This window comes from Pteropus medius, unplaced genomic scaffold (genome assembly GCF_902729225.1).
Source record: "Pteropus medius unplaced genomic scaffold, Ma_sr-lr_union100, whole genome shotgun sequence".
In the NCBI taxonomy this organism is placed as follows: domain Eukaryota; kingdom Metazoa; phylum Chordata; class Mammalia; order Chiroptera; family Pteropodidae; genus Pteropus; species Pteropus medius.
Genome location: NW_024344377.1, coordinates 2,119,900 through 2,138,565, shown reverse-complemented (window position 1 = coordinate 2,138,565; position 18,666 = coordinate 2,119,900). Strand labels below are relative to the sequence as shown.

The 18,666-nt window shown below is 46.8% G+C and overlaps 1 protein-coding gene across 18 annotated transcripts in view; it reads right to left on the bottom strand.

Moving 5' to 3' along the window:
• The window catches only part of FGFR2 (fibroblast growth factor receptor 2), a 99,038-nt gene that overhangs the window by 46,575 nt on the left and 33,797 nt on the right, over positions 1–18,666 (bottom strand). For all 18 annotated transcript variants that reach the window (XM_039870842.1, XM_039870830.1, XM_039870826.1 and 15 more), the window contains 2 exons: positions 15,515–15,684; positions 4,957–5,080 (listed from right to left, as the gene is read on the bottom strand). In XM_039870842.1, coding sequence (XP_039726776.1) covers positions 4,957–5,080; positions 15,515–15,684 — 294 coding nt within the window. The remainder of the gene's footprint in view (positions 1–4,956; positions 5,081–15,514; positions 15,685–18,666) is intronic.

The window sequence follows — 18,666 nt, the reverse complement described above, 5'->3', positions numbered from 1 at the left end:
AGGCGGCCAAAAGCTCAGTGCCAGGTGTCAACCCCGCAGTCAGACTTATCAGTTAGTGACTGGCATGAAAGGCTTCATTCCTCCCGACACACACCTGGCGGGGAGTCAGCAGGACGAATTCCTTCATGCTTTCGAGCTGCGTCCTGTCATGTCTGGGGCCCGGTTACAGCAGATCGATGTCAAGGACTAGTCGACAGCACCAATCCGGTCTGCGCCGAGCAAGTCGGGGCTGGTAAGGAGGCCTGAGCCATCTCCACACAGCCCGAGGGATGCTTGGCCCCTAACAGGCTCCCGACCATCCCCCACGACACTGTCTGCCACTTACAGCTCTTGTCCCAGGGGAGGACAAATTCCTGGAAAGTCACGTTGATAGAGGAGTAGGCACAGCTGTCTTGGCAAATCCGGAGGCACCATTTCCACCTCCACTGCACTCTGCCCCCTGAAATATCCAATGCCAGGTAAAAAGGTCCAAGGTTCTCCGGGAATGCAGAACTGGACACCCCCGAGAGCAAAAGTTCGTAATTCAAAGCCGAAGATTTCTGTATACATAAGAAGGAGCAACTAGTCTTTCAAATACTTCTCTCTCTCCCACATCTCTTTCTCACATTCTTGTTTTGCAACGAAGAGTTGAACATGGGGTGGGGGTAACGGCAGACCCTTTTAGAGCCTTGCTGCAGCAGCCATGCCGGTCCATACCCGTCATCCGAACGCGGAGACATCAACCTGGGGCGCAGAGCGTGAATCTAGGATTTGGGAAAACCCGGATGAAGGCCCCAGCTCTGGAGATCCTCTAAGTCCTTAGCGAATCACTTCCATCCCCACCCCCATCCCATCCCTGAACCTGGATGTCTTCCGCTGTAAACGGGGTGAGAGGTAGAGACGGAGGCCAACTCCATGACCTTGGGGCCCTCAAAGTCTTTGATCCTTTTCTGCAGGTCCGGCGACCGAGTCAATACCAGGACGGCCTTGACGGTGGCATTAACCAAAGGCGGTAACCTTGGCAGGACACGTGGACGGCAGCTACTGGCCACTTCCGCTGGTCCCCACGTGACATTTGGCTTGTTTAATAAACTTCGGATTAAATCTAAGAAAAGGTATTGAAGATGCCTTCTAACTCTCAGAAGCACCCAGGTTTGAAAGGAAGGACACCAGCTTTCTTTCTGGTCACCTAGGTGCCAAATGGGTGTTTTCATCATTAACCCAAGTGATTACTCGTAACCCTGGCAGTGGGTTGAACTGTGGCCCCCCAAACAAATAAGCCTATATCCTAACCTGAGAAAGTGACTGTAATTAAGTTGAGAACCCCAAGATCTGTTCATTCTAAATTTAGGGGGTGCCCCAAGTCCAATGACAAGTATCCTTATAAGGGAAAAACGGAGGCGGATTTGAGGCGTACGCAAGGAGGAAGGCCAGAGGCAGACAGAAGCAGAGACCAGAGTGATGCGTCTACAAGCCAAGGGCTAAGGACAGCCAGCAGAAGCTGGGAGAGAGGCGTCAAACGGATTCTCCTCAGAGTCTCCGGCAGGGGCCAACCCTGCTTCCACCTCGACTTCAGACTCCTGGCTTCCAGAATGGAGACAGAAAACATTTCCGTCGTTTGCAGCCATCCGGCTCGTGGTCATTTGTTACGCAGCCCCAAGCGCCGTGACTCGCTCATCGTAGGAATGAGTACGTATCGTCGTTCCAGTTTTACTGACGAGGAAACAGGGACTCAGAGAAGCCAGTAACTGTCCCAGTTCGCACAGTGACCCGGCGTGTGGGCTGACAAACCTGCCTGCTCTTTCCACGATGCCAGGCGCCCTTTTTCTAGCACAAGTGAGTTTCAACTCCTTCCTTTTCAGAAGTAAAAATCGTGAAGCCACAGTTAATTGACTTCTCCTAGGTTGCAGCTGCTCCATCCAGCGCTTCGGCCTCATTCACTGAGGAACTGGGGCCAAAACTTGCCACCTCCCGGGGCCAGCTCTCGGGGGCGGGGGGAGGGGGCGCGTGTTATTACCCCCACAATTACCGAAACGTGAAGCTGCACGCTAATTTCCCCTCGCAGGTGAATGACTGAAAAGCGATGGGGTCGATTTTAATGAGGATCGAGCAAGGCCCCTTTAAGGGCCGCCGTCCACGAAAGCACGTCCCTCGCCCACAACAGTGGCGTTCGATTCCAGAACACAAGAATGTCACTGAAATGACCCAGTGCCGACGTTCCCATGCTTGCGGGAATGCCTGCCCAGGCAGGGCTTTTCGATGAAAAGCGCTCGCCTATGTGGATGCTTCGTAATATCTGAACCACAGATCTACGTATCGTAGCAACAAAGCTAACACCTGGGAGAAGGTGAACGAGGACAGGGCTTCGCGCTCGCCGGCGCACTCTCTGATGTTCCGTGATGGAGCCGGGAAGCCGGGATCACGAGGTGATAGGTTAAACTTGAACTTGTGGGCCACTAGCAATTCACTGTTCGAGCCTGAATCCCTTTGGTCGCCACTCGCTGAGATGTTCGGAATGATTGTCTGCCAGCCCTGTCAGTCAGTCTACATGGGACTCTTTAGCTGACTCAATTCTTATTTTATTAGTGCTGCTCAAAGCAATTACTAGGGTTTTGAGCAAAGATGAGAGTATTTCACACCTCCATCTTTCCTGAAAATGTCTTATACTCCACTGACTTCTGGCTTCTATTTATAAAGAAGGTCCAAGACTTGGAAAATTATTAGAGCTGAGCTTTAACGGATATTCCCAACCAGTATTGTGTCATTATTGGCCCACGCTTAGCTGGGCGAGCTCCCAAATTTGTGACATAATCAGGCCTTTCTCTGCATTACTCCATACACTCTACGCTCCCTCTACATTACACCAGTGAATCATATGCTCTTTTCAACAAGACCGACTGCCAGGGGGATTAACATTAGACAGCAGAATTCCATTATTCAGCAGCCCAACTCAAACCCGAGCCTAAACTCTAAGGGATTTCAGGGCTTCGCAGAGAGGCGCTGCCAGACAGCTCAAAGGGGAGGTGGGGTGAGGGGCTTTTGAATGTTTTACATAACAACTCAACCTCAAACCTGCCATGAGCAAGAGCCCCTGGCCACAGTGGCCAAGATGTGTCTTCTGACCCCTGGAATCGCCCCAACCAACCTTAATGGACGACTGGTGGACCTATGCGAAGCCACGTTCCCCCCACACTGCTATAAGCCCAGATACTTTATTCCCACAATAAATGACTTATATTCAGAATTAGGTATTTAGAACTTTTGGCCTCCAATTTCTTCTTTCCTTAAATAGAAACGCTTTCATGTCAAATTCGGGATACACGAGGCCCGAAGCGAAGTCCAAGTCGCGTGCACTTTGATCAATGGATTTATACCACACTGATGCCAAAATAAATGTTAACCATTTTCTTCTCATATTTGAGAGCGACTTTGCTTCGTGTTCGTTTTGTAAAATATCTGTACATAGTAATTCCCACTAAGAAACATTCCATAAATATCTGTAAGAAAAGAAGACTCTAAAACTCAGTCTTTTATGAACATCCGTAGGACCTACATTATACAAAAACCCATCAAATTTCACCTGAAGACTTCTAAATAACAAAAACAAAATGTTACAAATACTTTTTTATTCCACTGAATATGTACACACAAATGGAAATAAAGACTACATCATGCTTTCTCAGGCAGAGTTTCTTATGGATGTAATTTACTTCCACTTGGTAGAAAATCAAAATGGGTTTCTGTTTAATTTTCAGTTAACCTAAAAAACTTCAATTAAACAAATCTATGTAATCTGGTTAATCAAGCTCTTGGAAAGTTTTTTTAATGGTTCTTTGAGCAATTCAAATACCTTGGGGTCTCTCTCTTCAAAGGGTTTATATTTTATTGAAGGAGAAGAAATGTCCACATGTGAGCTCATAATACCAGGGACACACGCATCAGAAGTAATGGAGGAAAGCCTTGTTTATAGACACCCAGTGGGTAGGCACAAGTTTGCAGAAATACAAAGGGTCACATTAGGGCAAAATGAATCAAGGTGCGCTTTGAGTTGAGACCTTCGGAGGAGTCAGGGAGTCGCAGGTAGAGAAGGGCCGACTGGGTAACCCACAGCAAGGACTCAAAGACAGGTGGTCATATTAAGAGTCCGAATAGATGACAACACAGAGAAAAAACGGCTTCTACAAAAAAAAGGTCTTAGTCCAGCATCCCTGTTACAATGAGACATGTCCTCTGTGGAGTTCCCATATGTTATCAATCCTCCAACAAGATGGAGAAACACCGTTTCTTTATCAGTTACGATGAAACTCATCATAATAGGCAAGGCAGGAAGAAATGTGTGTTTCTAAGAAAATAAGCTATGCGGTCTTGAGATAATTAAAATAGCATTTTGATTAAAAGGTACTTATAAGACCATATACATGGCTCCCTTTTCAAAGGAATAGCTTCTGGGGACAGACATCAAACTTGCAGTGTCTAGTGACTTTCTTCTGGTGGAAGTGGAGAACCCCTTGGCATTGACCTCTCTACTCTAAGGATCGGTCATCATAATACCTTTCCCTTTACGCTTCAGCCAGCATCACACGGTTACTCTTTATTAGATAACGCTGCCTCTCTTTTAAAAACAAAGGTCTCCTGTAGCATTATCTGTACCCTTGCCCTGTACACACTAACATTTTTTCAGAGTAATCTCAGCTTCCAGAATGTCAGCACATTTCACACCACGTCCATTTTATACAAGACGACACTTGAGCACCAAGAGGATCACACAGAACACATAAAACCTGGCTTATCAGGAAACAGAACATTGTCGAATGACAGAGGAATCCTTCTCGAATGACAGCCTGTATTTGGAAAGCACGAAAACGAACCAACTCTCCTTAAACCACGGGGAGAAATAAGACTCACTTTCACGACTTCAAATGAGTCCAGCTACAGCAGGCTGATGGACAGCTGCCACTCTGGGAGAAGCAAACTCACCAACGACATCCAGGTGGTATGTGTGATTGATGGAGCCGTATTCGTTCTCTACCACGCAGGTATAATTTCCTTTGTCGGATGGGACCACACTTTCCATAATAAGGCTCCAATGCTGGTTTCGTACCTGAAAAGATGAAAGTGGAGGTGGTTACTTCACAGTCATAGCACGGACTACCAGGTACATTGCTTTCTTGATTTAAAAAGGAGTTGTGTGAGACAAGGTAGGTAGAAAAGAGAAGAATCAGCTGAATTCTAAATTTTCCTCGTAGTAAGTACTCAGAATGATGACAGAAACAACTTGTCATCACGGTGAATGTCTAGCCAATAGATACTGCCGTGTTCAGATACCCAAGAGTATGTGGAGTGAGTCTCTTACTGTCATAGGTTTGAGGGTTCATCCAAGAGCGGCCAAGTGGCCAGGGAACCTGAACCCTGGCACGGTATCGGTGCTCAGGGAAGGTGAGCCACCAGGCCGCTCATCCAGTGGGAACCCTCGGACCCTCGTCCCCCAAGGAACAATCCAGGGCCAACACTCGTGAGCACTTACTGTATGCCAGGCACTGCTCTGAGCATCCGTTCCTACCTCGGCTAAGCTACTTTTCCCAAGGAGCCCACGAGGCAGGTGCTGATACTGTTGTAGAAGCCTTCAAGTTTAAAAGCCTCTCCTTTCTCTCCCCATGGCCCTCAGAGGCTGGCTGGAAGTCTCGAGAAGTTTCAGCTGGGGACGTAGGTACACTCTTCCCACCTCTGGTGGCAGCTGAATAGATGCTACACGTTTCTGAGAGAGATGCTCAGAACTCCAAATATGGCCTTTGGGTGACCAGCCATGTGCTTACCAACTCCTTGAGACTTTCCAAAGGTAAGCGGCACGTGTAAATATAAGTTATTATGAGTCCCACCCACATTCTGTCAACATGCAAACAGGCCAGGCTCTAATGTTCCCACCTTGCTTTTAAAATATTTTAATTCTCAAATTGTCAAGCAAGCATGACTTTTCCTTACCAGGACCAAATGCAGATTTCATCTTCTGCATTTGGGGTCAAGGCTTTAATATTGCTCTCTGAATCCAATCATTCTTTAGGGGTATTTTGGACAAGGCACTCTGGGAGAAATGGAAATAAAAAAACGAAGCCAGGGCCTACTAATTTTAACTATCGTTTCAGGAATTTCAACTGACCTTCTGAATGACCCCCCCCAAGCACTCCAAGGGTGTTCTGCCTCAATCACGTAAAAACCGATAATACCGGCAGAGCCTTTGCAAGCACACGAGTGAGTCAAGGAACTAAACTAGAGCAGAAAAGAGTCATCTTGTGAGTGCTCCACTATAAACACGGGAGGGCAGAGCAGCTGTCCACTTTGAAAAGCAGTGGCAGCAGAGGTAAGAGATTATAAGGGCATGCCCCAGCACAAAGCTTCATGTCGGGCGCTCAGTTCTACACGAGCCATTACAGCCAACCAGACTGACTGATGCCAGGTTCAAAAGCAAGATCACTTGCTCATCACTGACAGTCTCATGAAAGATCACAGGGGTGAGAGCTGGACTCTTCTTAACAAGAGGACAAGCAATGAATTAAGACTTGAGTTCTGGGCAGGCGGTCACCGTGCTTCAGCTGCTGCCTGCCACTGACCCCCCTGTATAACCATGGAGGTTGCTTCGGAGTCTCGTGTCATGGAGCTGATGACAGACATTCATTCTGTCACAGGTGAAACGCCCAGAAGTAAAATGAATCTGAAGGCATCAGATCTACAATGGAGAAAGTCTACACTCCACATTGCAGAAGACTCACTCCCTGCCCGTGGCAGGGCCACAGACTTGTAGGAGAACCCAAAACAAGAGGTTAGGTCTCCTCTCAGGAGGGAGAAGAAGCGCCTTCGGTGCAGAATGTATAGAAGGAGCGTTCTGAAGGAGAAGATAGATGTGGGTGCCAATTTTTCCAGTGCAATTAAAATTCTCTGAATCCTGGGTACTTCCCTGGAGCTGTACGCTCAGAGCACGAAGAGGCAGGTACCAGCTCCCTGATTTAACTCGAGGCAAGTGGGTCCGCGATGAGACCCTCCCTACCCCCACGCTCTCGAGGTGGGGGGTGCAAAATGGGACTTTCCTGGCTCCCAAGGAATCAGTCACGTGGAGGGTAACTTAGGGATGAAGCCACGGGTCTCTTAACGTCATCAAGCCCCGTAATCCAGCATTTAGCCCTGCTGTAAATATTCAGTTCTTTGAGCCCCTACTCAGATGTCATGCCCGTAAGCCCTTAATCATGGCTAGTGCCTGTCTCTGGACCCCATCCAAACTGTCAATGTCTTTCTTGTGCCTGGATCCAGATTGGACACACAGAGTATTCCAAATGGAGCTGAACCTGAAGTGACAGGGAAGGCACCGTCTGCCTGTGCCCACGACACTAACTAAATCTTGGCATATGCAGCTCAGCATACCACTGCCATTTTTAACCCTAGGGCCTATGGTCAGCCAAGTCCCTCGCTGCCACTGTGGCATTCCACGTTAGCTCCCTCTGCAGGGGCACATGCTCCCAAAGAGCCACTTCCTGGAGATGCACTACAAATATCAGTAAGTCAACATTTATAAAATGCTTTCACAAGGAGAAACACATTTACCAAACAAGATGTTTCTGCCCTCCCAGAGACCTTGGGACTGAATCGATACCGCCCCATGCAGCGCTGTTAATATTTATTCTCTCGTATCAGGGCTCCAGCGTTTGATTCCTTGACATATCACCAAATTTTATGAGCTGTGGCATTTTTCAAATGGATGCCCTCAGAAGCCACCAATAGCGGGACGGTATGACACTTTCGTATCCTACCATGAACAGTGGTCACTCAATGACAAGCTAAGAGACTACAAACAGTAACTCCATAAAGGTAGGGAAGAAAGGCACAAAGATTTGGGTGTTGATTTTTTTAAAAAACATTCTGTTTCCATACCCCGATTTAGTGTAAACGAAAAGAAATCACCCTTCCAACAAAAATGCAAGATGTCCTCTTCAACATGTTTTTCTAAATTCCTCACTGTCACAGAAAAAGGGATGTAAAGACCCAATAAACATATGAAAAGACGTTTCACCTCATTAACGATCAGGGAAATGCCAATCAAAACAATAATGAGACACTGTTATTCACCAGCTGATTAACAAAAATTAGAAAGATAGATGTTACTGAGTATGTGCTGAGGGTGTTGGGAAAGAGAAACTCAAACAGAGAATGGGAACATAAAATAATTCCATAGTGACTGTTAAAATGAGCAAAACGTATTTTTTTTTTTTGACCCAGTTAATTCCACTTCTAGAAATCAAGCCTACACAGAAAATAGCAGGATGAGTTCAAGGCGAGCGAACAAGATTGTTGCCTCAAGCACTGTTTGTAACAGCAGAAAAACAGCAATCCATTGAGAGAGTCACTGATAATGTATAGTTTATCTTCTATAAACTGATGTATGTAATTCATTCCAACAGAATAGCATACAGTCATTAAAAAGAATGAGGTATTCCTATGTTCAAACCTGGCAAGGTATCATTAATAGTCACTGATAAATGACAAAAAGTAGGCTGAATACCAATATGAATATTCATGATGTCATTTTGTAAAAAAAATAAAAATAAAAATACACACGCATGTGCAACTCTATAGATGCATACAGGCCTGAATCCATAAGCGTATCTGTATAAACATTGCTAAAATCCGAAAGAAAATGTACTAGATTGTTAGCAATATCTTTCCTATAACGAAGTGGTGGGATTATAAATGTTTACTTTTTCCTCATTTTCACTTTTCAAACTTAAACAGAAATCGTGCACACACACAACGAAAATGTGAAATAAACCAGCTCCCTGGGCCTCCCTTCGGTACCAGCTGATCTGCTACGGAACCACTGCACTTGTCACTGACTGACCGAACACGAGAGCCAGGAGGAGAGAGAGAGACCCTGCACCGACAGACACATGCACAATTCTCTCTTTTCATTCCTGCCCATGGCCAAATCTTTGTGGAATTCATCATTATTTTTCATCTGCCAAGAAACAGAATGCGAGCATGAGGCTTCAAAACTATGTTCACTGAAGACTTAAAAATAACATTTCAATACTGAAACAAAACAGAAAGAAGCTAATGGCCTAAATGCTCTTACTTGTAATACAAAAACTGGATTCCACAAACATTCCACACTCTGTCATCACAAAGGCAAAAGGTGGCCCAAACAGGTTTTTGTGGAATTCCTCTGTTACCTAAATCTTCCAAGGTGCACGTTAAACCCCTAGCTACCCTTCAGGTGACAACCGGGCATGCAGATTTCCTTTGTGACACCAAACACCTAGGTGAAAGGTGAAAAAGGTCAAAGACCTAGGCTATAACCTGGATGTTTGGTTTCTCCATTGCGAAAAAAAATCCAGACATTTCCAAATACCCAGGTGTTCAATGACCAGTGGAATCAACATGCAGAAGCTGGACGGAAAGTTTTACTCTGTGCCCAGTCGATGAATGCTACGTCCATGTGTGAATAAATACTGCCAAGACTTCCTTCCAATGGCACCACGGCCCAATTTACCCAGAAAGACCGCAATCCCTTTAACCCTGGCCTTCGTCAAGGTGCCGCACGGACTATGATTCAACAGAGACCAGCTGTCATTAGGATGCATAAAACCTTATTATCCCATGCCAGATCCCAACCTTCAGCAGGCTCTTGGCAGACTCCAAGCCATCCCCCTCATGGATGTGTGTGCACGAACTGAACTCACATGTGTCAAGGGCTGGGGCACTTACTGCTGCTCATCACCACGCAGATGCAGAGGCGACACCTGTTTAATGCTTAAATGCCACATAGTCTGCTTCTCCGGAGGTGCAGAGCGAACAGGGCTGGGCGAGATTCTCTAGGCAGTGGCAGAAATGCTTCCTTCCACCCAGTTAACAATGGATGGATCTCTCCAGAGGAGGTAGGAAGTGAATTCGAAATGCAAGGCTGTTCTCCTAGATGCCTGTTCCCAGGTGCTCAGAAAGGGCCAGCAGGGCACCCATTGCCTTTTGAATTTAACTCTTCAAAAATCAAGACCTTCCTCAGAAAGCTTGTCACAGAATTACCGTATGACCCAGCAATCCCGCTCCTAGGTACAAATACAAAGGGACTGAAAGCGGGGACTCAAGACAGATGCTTGTGCATTGATGTTCACAGCTGCGTCATTCACCGCAGCCCGAAGGTGGAAACAACCCAAGTGTCCATCAGCAGATGAATAACACGTGGTCTATCCATAGGGTGGAAAATTATTCAGCCATAAAAAGGAACGGAGTTCTGATTCACACGACAACCTGGATGAACCCTGAACCTATTACGTAACATAAGCCAGATACAAAAGGACAAATATCCAATGATTCCACGTGAGAGACCTAGAACAGAGACAGAATTTACAGAGATAGAAAGTGGGTTAGTGGTTTTCAGGGCCTGGGGGAGGAAGAGTAGGGAGTTATTGCTTAATGGAGACAGTTTATGTTTGGGGTGATGAAAAAGTTTTAAAAATAAATGACAAATTTTATGCTATATATAGTCTACCATAATTAAAAATACCCTCAACTTTGCTCTCAACAGCATACATTGGGCCATCTGAAGCCATTACTGTCTGTGTTTCCCATTTATCCTAACAGTGTCCTCATAAAACACAGACCCACATTTGAAGAAAACAGTTTAATAAAAGCATGAATATGGAGCAAAACCACCTGAGTCCAAATGGCAGCTCCACCACCTAGGAGTCATGTGACGCATCTCATCTCAAAAAGAGGCAAAATAACAGTGCCGCCTCTTTGGGCTGTGCAGGGGACTGAGGGCAACGTACACAGGAGGCATCTGACACAGTCAAGACACAGGTGAGCAGCCAATACACACTGGCTGATACCAACATACACCTGCTTCCTCATCACAGGCTGCTTGATCTGGGATTAAAGCTGAAATGTCTTGGCTGAGAAAAAGCCCAACAAAGTATAAAAATATGAATGAGGACATTAATAGTGATATTTCCAAATAAGCATACTTTGCGGTTAAGCATGACATTGAATCAAGTCTTTAAAATGACATAAGCAACCTAGCAAATGTAAATCTAATTAACCTACCCATCCAAAGCTGTTTGGTTATGATTATAAACGAACAGTTTTTTATGTTGTCATTTCTTAAATCGAAAATATACTTGGAAACCAACAGTCCATATGCTATGACGCTTCGCTCTGCTGAGCGGCTCCATGGGAACCAGGATGCCTAGAGCTGTGGGCTCGTCAGCCAATTCCACAGAACGCTCCATCCTGTGATCTCTCCCGGTTCTTACGCAGTTAGCAAGTGGCATGAAAGATGGTTTTGGAGAACACTCTTCCCCTGCATGCCTAAGTCATTACCTAGGAATGGGCTGGGAACTGAGGTAGTCCATTAATTATCCCAGTCATCTTCTTGCTTTTCTGCATTAAATCGTAATAACTGTTCAGAGCCCTGTGAAATATCTAGCTGTAAAGGTAACCTCTTCACAAGATCTGTGCTGTTGTTTAAGATGAGAAATGGTTGATGCTGCATTATGGCTATGCGACTAAATCAGTTTTTAGAGCTGGAAGGAACTGGACATTCAAGGTGATCTATCCAATCGGCTCATTTTAAGGTGACCTGACACACCCAGAGCATGAACAACTTGCCCACTGTCAAGCCCAGGCATCAGTACAATTAGGGAGATATAGTTATGCTTCAAGCTTTATCATTCTAAATAAATTAATACTATTCGACAAGCCTTTGCCCACATGCTAAGAAAAACAATAATTTGACTCTTAATCACCAAAGGATGGCTCAGCGTGAGTTCTTTGATAAATAAGCCTGAACTGCAGAATCCCAAATAGCTCTATTGGTCATTTTAATTAAAATGAGCTTTCTGTCCCATTCCATAATTCTCTCTGATTTTGTTTCGGTTTTCTGTGTTCCCTCCTCCCTTCACTGGTCACATAAGCACGCCGCTTCAAAACAAGCTGAAACGCAATGAATGAAGGCCAAGGTGCCCGACGCATAAACAGGGAGAAAGGGCTAGACAGACTGCTGGGCCACAGGAGTACCGTTTACAGAATGAGATGTACGGAGAAAAAAAAATAATCAAAGAAATAACACGTTTGTTTGCAGAAACTCTCAGGTCTTGCTTTCTGGAAAAATACATCTTGGAAAACTTGACACCTGGCTTCTGTGTTAAAAAAGGGGGTCACAGTTGGGGAGGTGGTCATTTAGACGACAGGCCCTCTGCATGTCAATTAGGTCTCCCTCCTTTTGGGGGAGCGCTGAGGAGTAGAAATTATAGATTGTATAATATGGTTCTCTCAGGTCAAATGTGCACAAGAGTGGTTCTTTAAAAGTTTACGTAGGTAATAAAGAAGCATCAGAGGGAAAATGCACCACCAGTGACCAGGCCGAGGCCCTGGGAGGTGGCCCCGTGGGCTGGGAGCAGGGTGGCACCAGCCAGGGAGTGTGGGCCAGCACAGGAGGCCTGCAGGTGGGTGTCAGACCCTTTGACCTCCAGTGACTTCATAACCTGGGCACCTGCGGTGGGTCTTACACATCACTAGAGTGGCTTATACTCTGGGTAACTACAACTGCCCAGGAGAAGAGAGGTCTCTGTGTTGCCCTTTCAAGTTCTCGGGCTCGATGAAATTTCCAAGAGTGTCCGGTACATCCCCACACTGAATGTCTAACGCCACAACTGCTGTGGAAACCCCTTACTGCATCCAGGTTGACTACCTTTGCATTAGACAAGATGACTCCCCACCACCCAGGCCACTCAGGCCCTTGGCCACAGCCTCATCTCCACAGAAAAAGCCCAGCCGGGCGAGAAATACACCCTCGTCATTGCCAGCCAGCACGTCACGTCCCCAAAGTACAGTTCTCTCCCCTCTTGGCCCTCTTGTCTTAAGCAAAATATACTTTAGATGTGTGTCTCGTGCACTCAGATTCCATTTCTCTTTCATTCCAGAAACGGCTCAACCGTGAAACAACAAGAATACTGTGGTCATCTCTGCATCCACGAGGACAGGCTGACAGTATTCGTGACCGTTCCTCACAATGCTTTTAGAGCACAGGTGCCCTTCATTTAGCAGAATGTAGCCTTCAGTAATTAGAACTGAACTGCACCTGTTAAAAATCAAGCAGCATCTTCTCATTAGGCGCCCTTCGTCTTCCAGCTTATTCGCAATCACTAATTCAGATTTGCAAAATGCTCCCTACTCATAATCACGAGGCTGGTCCTATTTATTTTGAGACCAGGAGTTTCTGGAGGCTCATCGGCCCTTTGTACTTATTTCCAAGGCTGTCTTAAGGGAGGAAATTAGTTAACCACCAGGATTTTGACCATCATTCTCCTCCTTAAGATGTATTTAAATAAATCATAGGGGCTGCATCAGTTACCTGCTCGGAGAGCGTGTGGTGGTGAGGATTCTCTAGGGGCCACTGTTCCAGCACTTTAACTCCTCCTTGGTCTAGTCATTCTTTGGGGGTGGGGGGAGGGGAGGAGCCAACCTTCCACTCTCATTGCACTTGGTCTAAGGACTGAACTAAGAACAGAAAGACAAATCACGCTCCTGCTTCCACCGACGAGAAGCTGTGGACGGCAGCTGCCCTGTGCCAACCTCCCCGGCTTGAAAGCGCCCCGCCTTCCAGCAGATGTGCCTCACATCTGCTTCACGCATAAACTACCTGACGCTGCTCTTAGAAAGTGACTCACAGGCTTTCCCCTACCATCCTCTGGGTTTCGGCTTCTAGATACTAATTTTTTAATGTTTAAACAAAAGTCGAAAACTTTTTTCGGAAGAAAACAGTTCTTTCACGATGAGCAGCTGTGTGTGGTGTTTCAGGAAAGGGCTCTAGGGCACCTGGGTGGAGAGAAGGCCCATTTAGGCACAACAGTGATGGGGCAGGGGCTGGCGTGCCACCTAAAGTGATGTCGCTTGAGTTAAACACAGGTGAGAGGCACACCAAAGAAGTCCTTCTGGGCATCTCCCCGCTGTCACCAAGAAAGCTTCTCCTGCCTGGTTCGCGAGGACCTGAGGTCGGAGCTGAAGCAACGTCTCTCAAGCCGCGGCACCTGCTCCATTTCTCAGGGGGCTTCTTGTCATCCCCATGTCTCCTAACAGTCATGCCCGTGGGTCACCTCCTCCCCTTGTGACCCGCTTCATAACAGAAAACAGCAAAAGCGGTGGGAGGCACTTCCAGGATTAGGTTACAAAAGGCTGTGGCTTCTGTCTTCCTCACTCTCTCACTGGCTCTCGTCTGCTCACGCTCAGGAAGCCAGCTGTCATATGGAGCGGCCCACGTGGCAAGGGAGCAGGGGTGGCTTCCAGCCACCGGCCAGTGAGCAACTGAGGCCCTCAGTCCAACAACCTGCAAGGAAGCCGATCGTGACAACCACCAGAGAGGTGAGTCTGGAGGCAAATCCTCCCCCCGCCCGATCTGACCCTGCAGATGAGAACCCCGCGCCTTTGCTGAAACCCCAGTTACAGTCATGACCATGGAAACTGAGATAATAAACATTGTTATTTAATGCTACCTTGTCTTAGAGTAATTTGTCACACAGCAATAGGTAACTAATAGGCCCGTTCATGTTCCAAATGCACCAAAGAATTTCACGATGAGGTAGGTCCCCAAAGCCTTCCTCGTATCCTAAATCCTTCAAATTCTCCTTTTCCACACTAAACCACTGGGAGATTCCATCTCTCTCTCCGAGACGCCCTTCCTTCAAACTCAGCCCAGAATCCTTCCCTGATCCTTTATCCTTAGTCTCCCAAGGAACCAACATGCCCTCGCCCTGCTCATCTACGAGACAACACTCCTCTGATTTCTTTCACGTCACTGATCCGACCTCCGGCTTTTTTGTCTGCCTCCCGTGCTGGACGAGGAGCCCCTGTGAGCTGGACCTGTGCTTTGCTCAGAGCCTGGGATGGTGCCTGCCACAGAGGGTGCTCAGTCAGCATCTGCTGAATGTTAGAGCCAAGGCCTGGACGGGCACTGACAGGCGTCTTCGGGGAGATGGCTGTCAGTTCCGGCCGCCCATGAATGGTGAGATTGCACTTCAGCACAGTCGGTAATGGGCTCCATAGAATCCTTGAAGATAAAGGTCAGAGAGGCCGTCTCTGACATCTCCACAGCATCCTCTCTCAGTACGAAGTGTTCCATACTCCAGTCTCTAGCCCACGTCCACTCACTGCTCATACAACCCTTCTCAAATACAGCAACTGTACTTACGCCTCTCAAATTCGGCTCCAGTTCTGGTTTTACAGACTATAAAGCATATAGAAAACAGACTCTCAACTTTCGACCCCTTCTGTTATTGAACTCGCTTCATATAAAAAACAATGCAAATGGGGATTGTACTTTAAAATTATATGCAAGTCCGGAGTAACTCTTTTTTAAAATAGCAAACAGGGAAATGATCAGTTATCATAATTACTGATTTTTTTTTAATTCCTTCTAGTTCCTGCTAACTTCTGACGACTTACAAAAAGGAATCAATAAAAAACGTTAAGATACAGAATATTTCGAAAGCATTAATTCTACCTTGTAACCGCCGATGCGATGTTCCTGTTTAAATTCCTTTCCGTTTTTCAGCCACCTCATAGTGGGTGTTGGATTTCCCCCAGCTGGACAGCGAAACTTGACGGTGTTGGCTGCAGGCACGGCGTGCAGACGCTTTTCCATCTTTTCTGTGTTGGTCCAATACGGCGCTCCTGTTTTGGAAAACGACATTAGACTGTGGTTAGAGAGCTTCCTCTCCGTTATTAAACTCCTCACAGGTAAGTTCGTTTTATTTTGCATGTGAACGATCTGACGTTTTCAAAATCTCTGGGTAATATTTACATCATGAAAAACTATTCCGAAGTCTAATCCAGCTGGCCCAGCAGAAAGTCCCTGGAGATGAAGTGCTTGTTAGTTTATGTCTATTAACTGGGGGGATAAAGTGTTTTGTGGCACCTTCCCTTTGTTCTTAGTGCCAGAATTTAAATTTATGTTGCGTTGTGTTTTAAAATGCCACTTTACACACATCGAGACAACACGTTCGTCAACAGCAGCTGAGTCGTCTCAAACTGTATCATTTTAGATCACCGCGCCTCTGAAACGATCACATCCACACGCTAGTAAGAACAAGCCACACTGACTTATCCATTGGAGCTTTACGTTAAAGGATTACCAATAGTATAATTTATCATCCCGGGAGGAGGCATCATTACCTTCCCGGCACTTTTTATGACAATCGACAAACCACATCGCTAAAAGTATTTTAATTTTTTAAATGGAAAAAGGTTTCTTCTCTCCAGTGGTGGTTGTAAATGCCGTATGCTACCATTCCCAAGCACCTAACTGAAGGCTACCAATAAAATGTTATGAAAAGTTGTGCCCTCTAAACGGCCCTCAAAGTCACAGCTACGAGTGATTTTTTAAACTCAAGAAAAGAGGTTTTCGAAGTTGCCACATGACGGACGTTTCATCCAAATCAGAGCCACCGCATCCATCTGGAAGACTGCCGTGAATTCTTCACGCCCGCTCGTAACACTAATGACCGTTACTGAGTGAGTGCTCCTTATTTGACAAACACAGCCCTAAAAGCACTTACATGTTTAACTCATTAATCCTGACAACAATCCGACAAGAAAGGCACTATCATAACTCCTGGTTACAGGTGGGAAAACTGAGAAGTAACTGCCCAGCACAACAGAGCTAGGAAGAGAGGCAGCCAGGACCGGAGCTGAGGCAGTTTGATGGCAGAGCCACTGTCTTTGCCCTGCTCTGGTCCACTGCTGGTAAGAGCCAGCTTCTCCAAGGGGCTGGCCTCCATGCCTTCAACCACTGGCGTGTGAGACGTGAGCCTGGTCAGCCAGCCTGGGCCGAAGGCACATGGCCTCCCATATGACTCCCGGAGCTTCCACTGAAATCTCGTACAGCACTTAATCTCAATCTCAATCTCAATCTCTCTCTCTCGCTCTCTGTCTCTCTCTCTCACACACACACACACGCCTGTCTTAGCAAACAGGTAACCAAAAGCATCCATCAACGGGGCCTTGAGCATTCTAGAACACTGAACTTCTGGAAGACCCATCAGAACTGCTCGTTTCTGATGAGGGTTGGACTGAGCGACAGCATACATACCCCACAAACCAGAGGCAAAGGGGCCTGGGCAGAGACTCGGTCTCCGATTAGGACTGAGATGTCTCATCCCCCAGTCTGTGGATGGCACCGCTCCCAGGGGCTAACGATCCCCTTCGCTTTGCAGCCAGGCTTTCGTGGGAGAGGCAGGAATTAGAATAAGTGCATCCAAAACTCCGACCCCTATCCGCCTCACCCCTGCCCTTGAACCTGCTGTGAAAGCTGAGATTTCTTAACAAGGGGATGCTCTTCATCCTTCCGCTTACCTACGTGTCACGGGATATAGGTGGTGTGTACATAACCCCAGACAGAGAAAAGCAAGGCCAGACTGGTCAGTCTCGTACGCCAGACAGAAAGGCCGCAGGCGAGGGAGGGGAGCAGAGGGCAGGAATGGGAAGCATTCTCTGCTCTGAACCCCGCTGCACCTGCAATGGGAAGGCACCTCGGCAGCCACTTGGCTTCGGGGGTCAAATGCCCAGAAACACACTATTCTTCTGAGAGGTTCACCAAGGAGGACTAGATTCCTATTTATCACCAGACTCCTGGGGCCTGAAACAATTTCAGTCATCTTTCACGTTAAAAGGTTCTACTTAGAAAAATCCATCCGCAGCCACTAAAAAGAACCCATTAAAAGCACAAAATAAATAATGAGCTTTGTCGCTACTTAAAGACATTTACAAACCTGACCCAAATGGAAAGCACACCTCATGCTGTCACGTGTCTGTACCCGAGTCATTTGTTTAAGTAAACACAACAACAGCCTATTCATATGAATTAGCTAAATATTAACGTAATGGTGTTGTCAGATAGCATCTGTTACAGCTGGGCTGATTCTGAGGAATGACTTCTTGTTTGCATAAAAGAAATCAACAGATAGGCGCTTATGTACCACTTAAATGGTCCCTAAAATGTTAACAAGTAGGATTCAGCCGAAGGCGCTAGGCGGTTACTCTGTTCGTCTCTCACTGGGCTGAGCCGTTGGTGACACTGCAACCCACACAGGGATCAGCCCAGATCGCACGGGCCCGTACAGACCTGGCCTGTGGCAACAGCACAATGGCAGCCAGCACTTTTGTCTTGGCACCTAAGGAATGACTTCAGGACAAGGGTGAAAGAATTTTGCTGGAATTTCTGGCAGGTAGCCACTTCCCTGGGGTGAAATTTCAATCGTCACAATTGCACCTATAAGATCTGCTTGTGCACAACAGACACACAGCCATGCGACAGGGTATGGGCACCATGCTTCTCATGTAACGCCTCAGAGACCAAGGTGGGCGGGGCGCCGTAAAACTGAGTCAGCACAGTAGAGGCAGACGACCTATACCTCGAAACCTGAATTCACATTCTCTTTCCCTGAATGACTAAGTCGTGACTCAGCAGAAAGGGCCACTGAGCCAAACTGTCGAGGTTCCCCGTGCGGCATTGATGAGCCACCCGTCCCTACCTTCTGCCCAACCCCACGCCGGCTGAGGGCTCACATCACACACACAAGACGTGCTTGTGTGACTAGGCCTTCCTTTAAAATGTCAAGCTCACAAATTTCTTTAATGAGCAGGATGCTGGAGGGG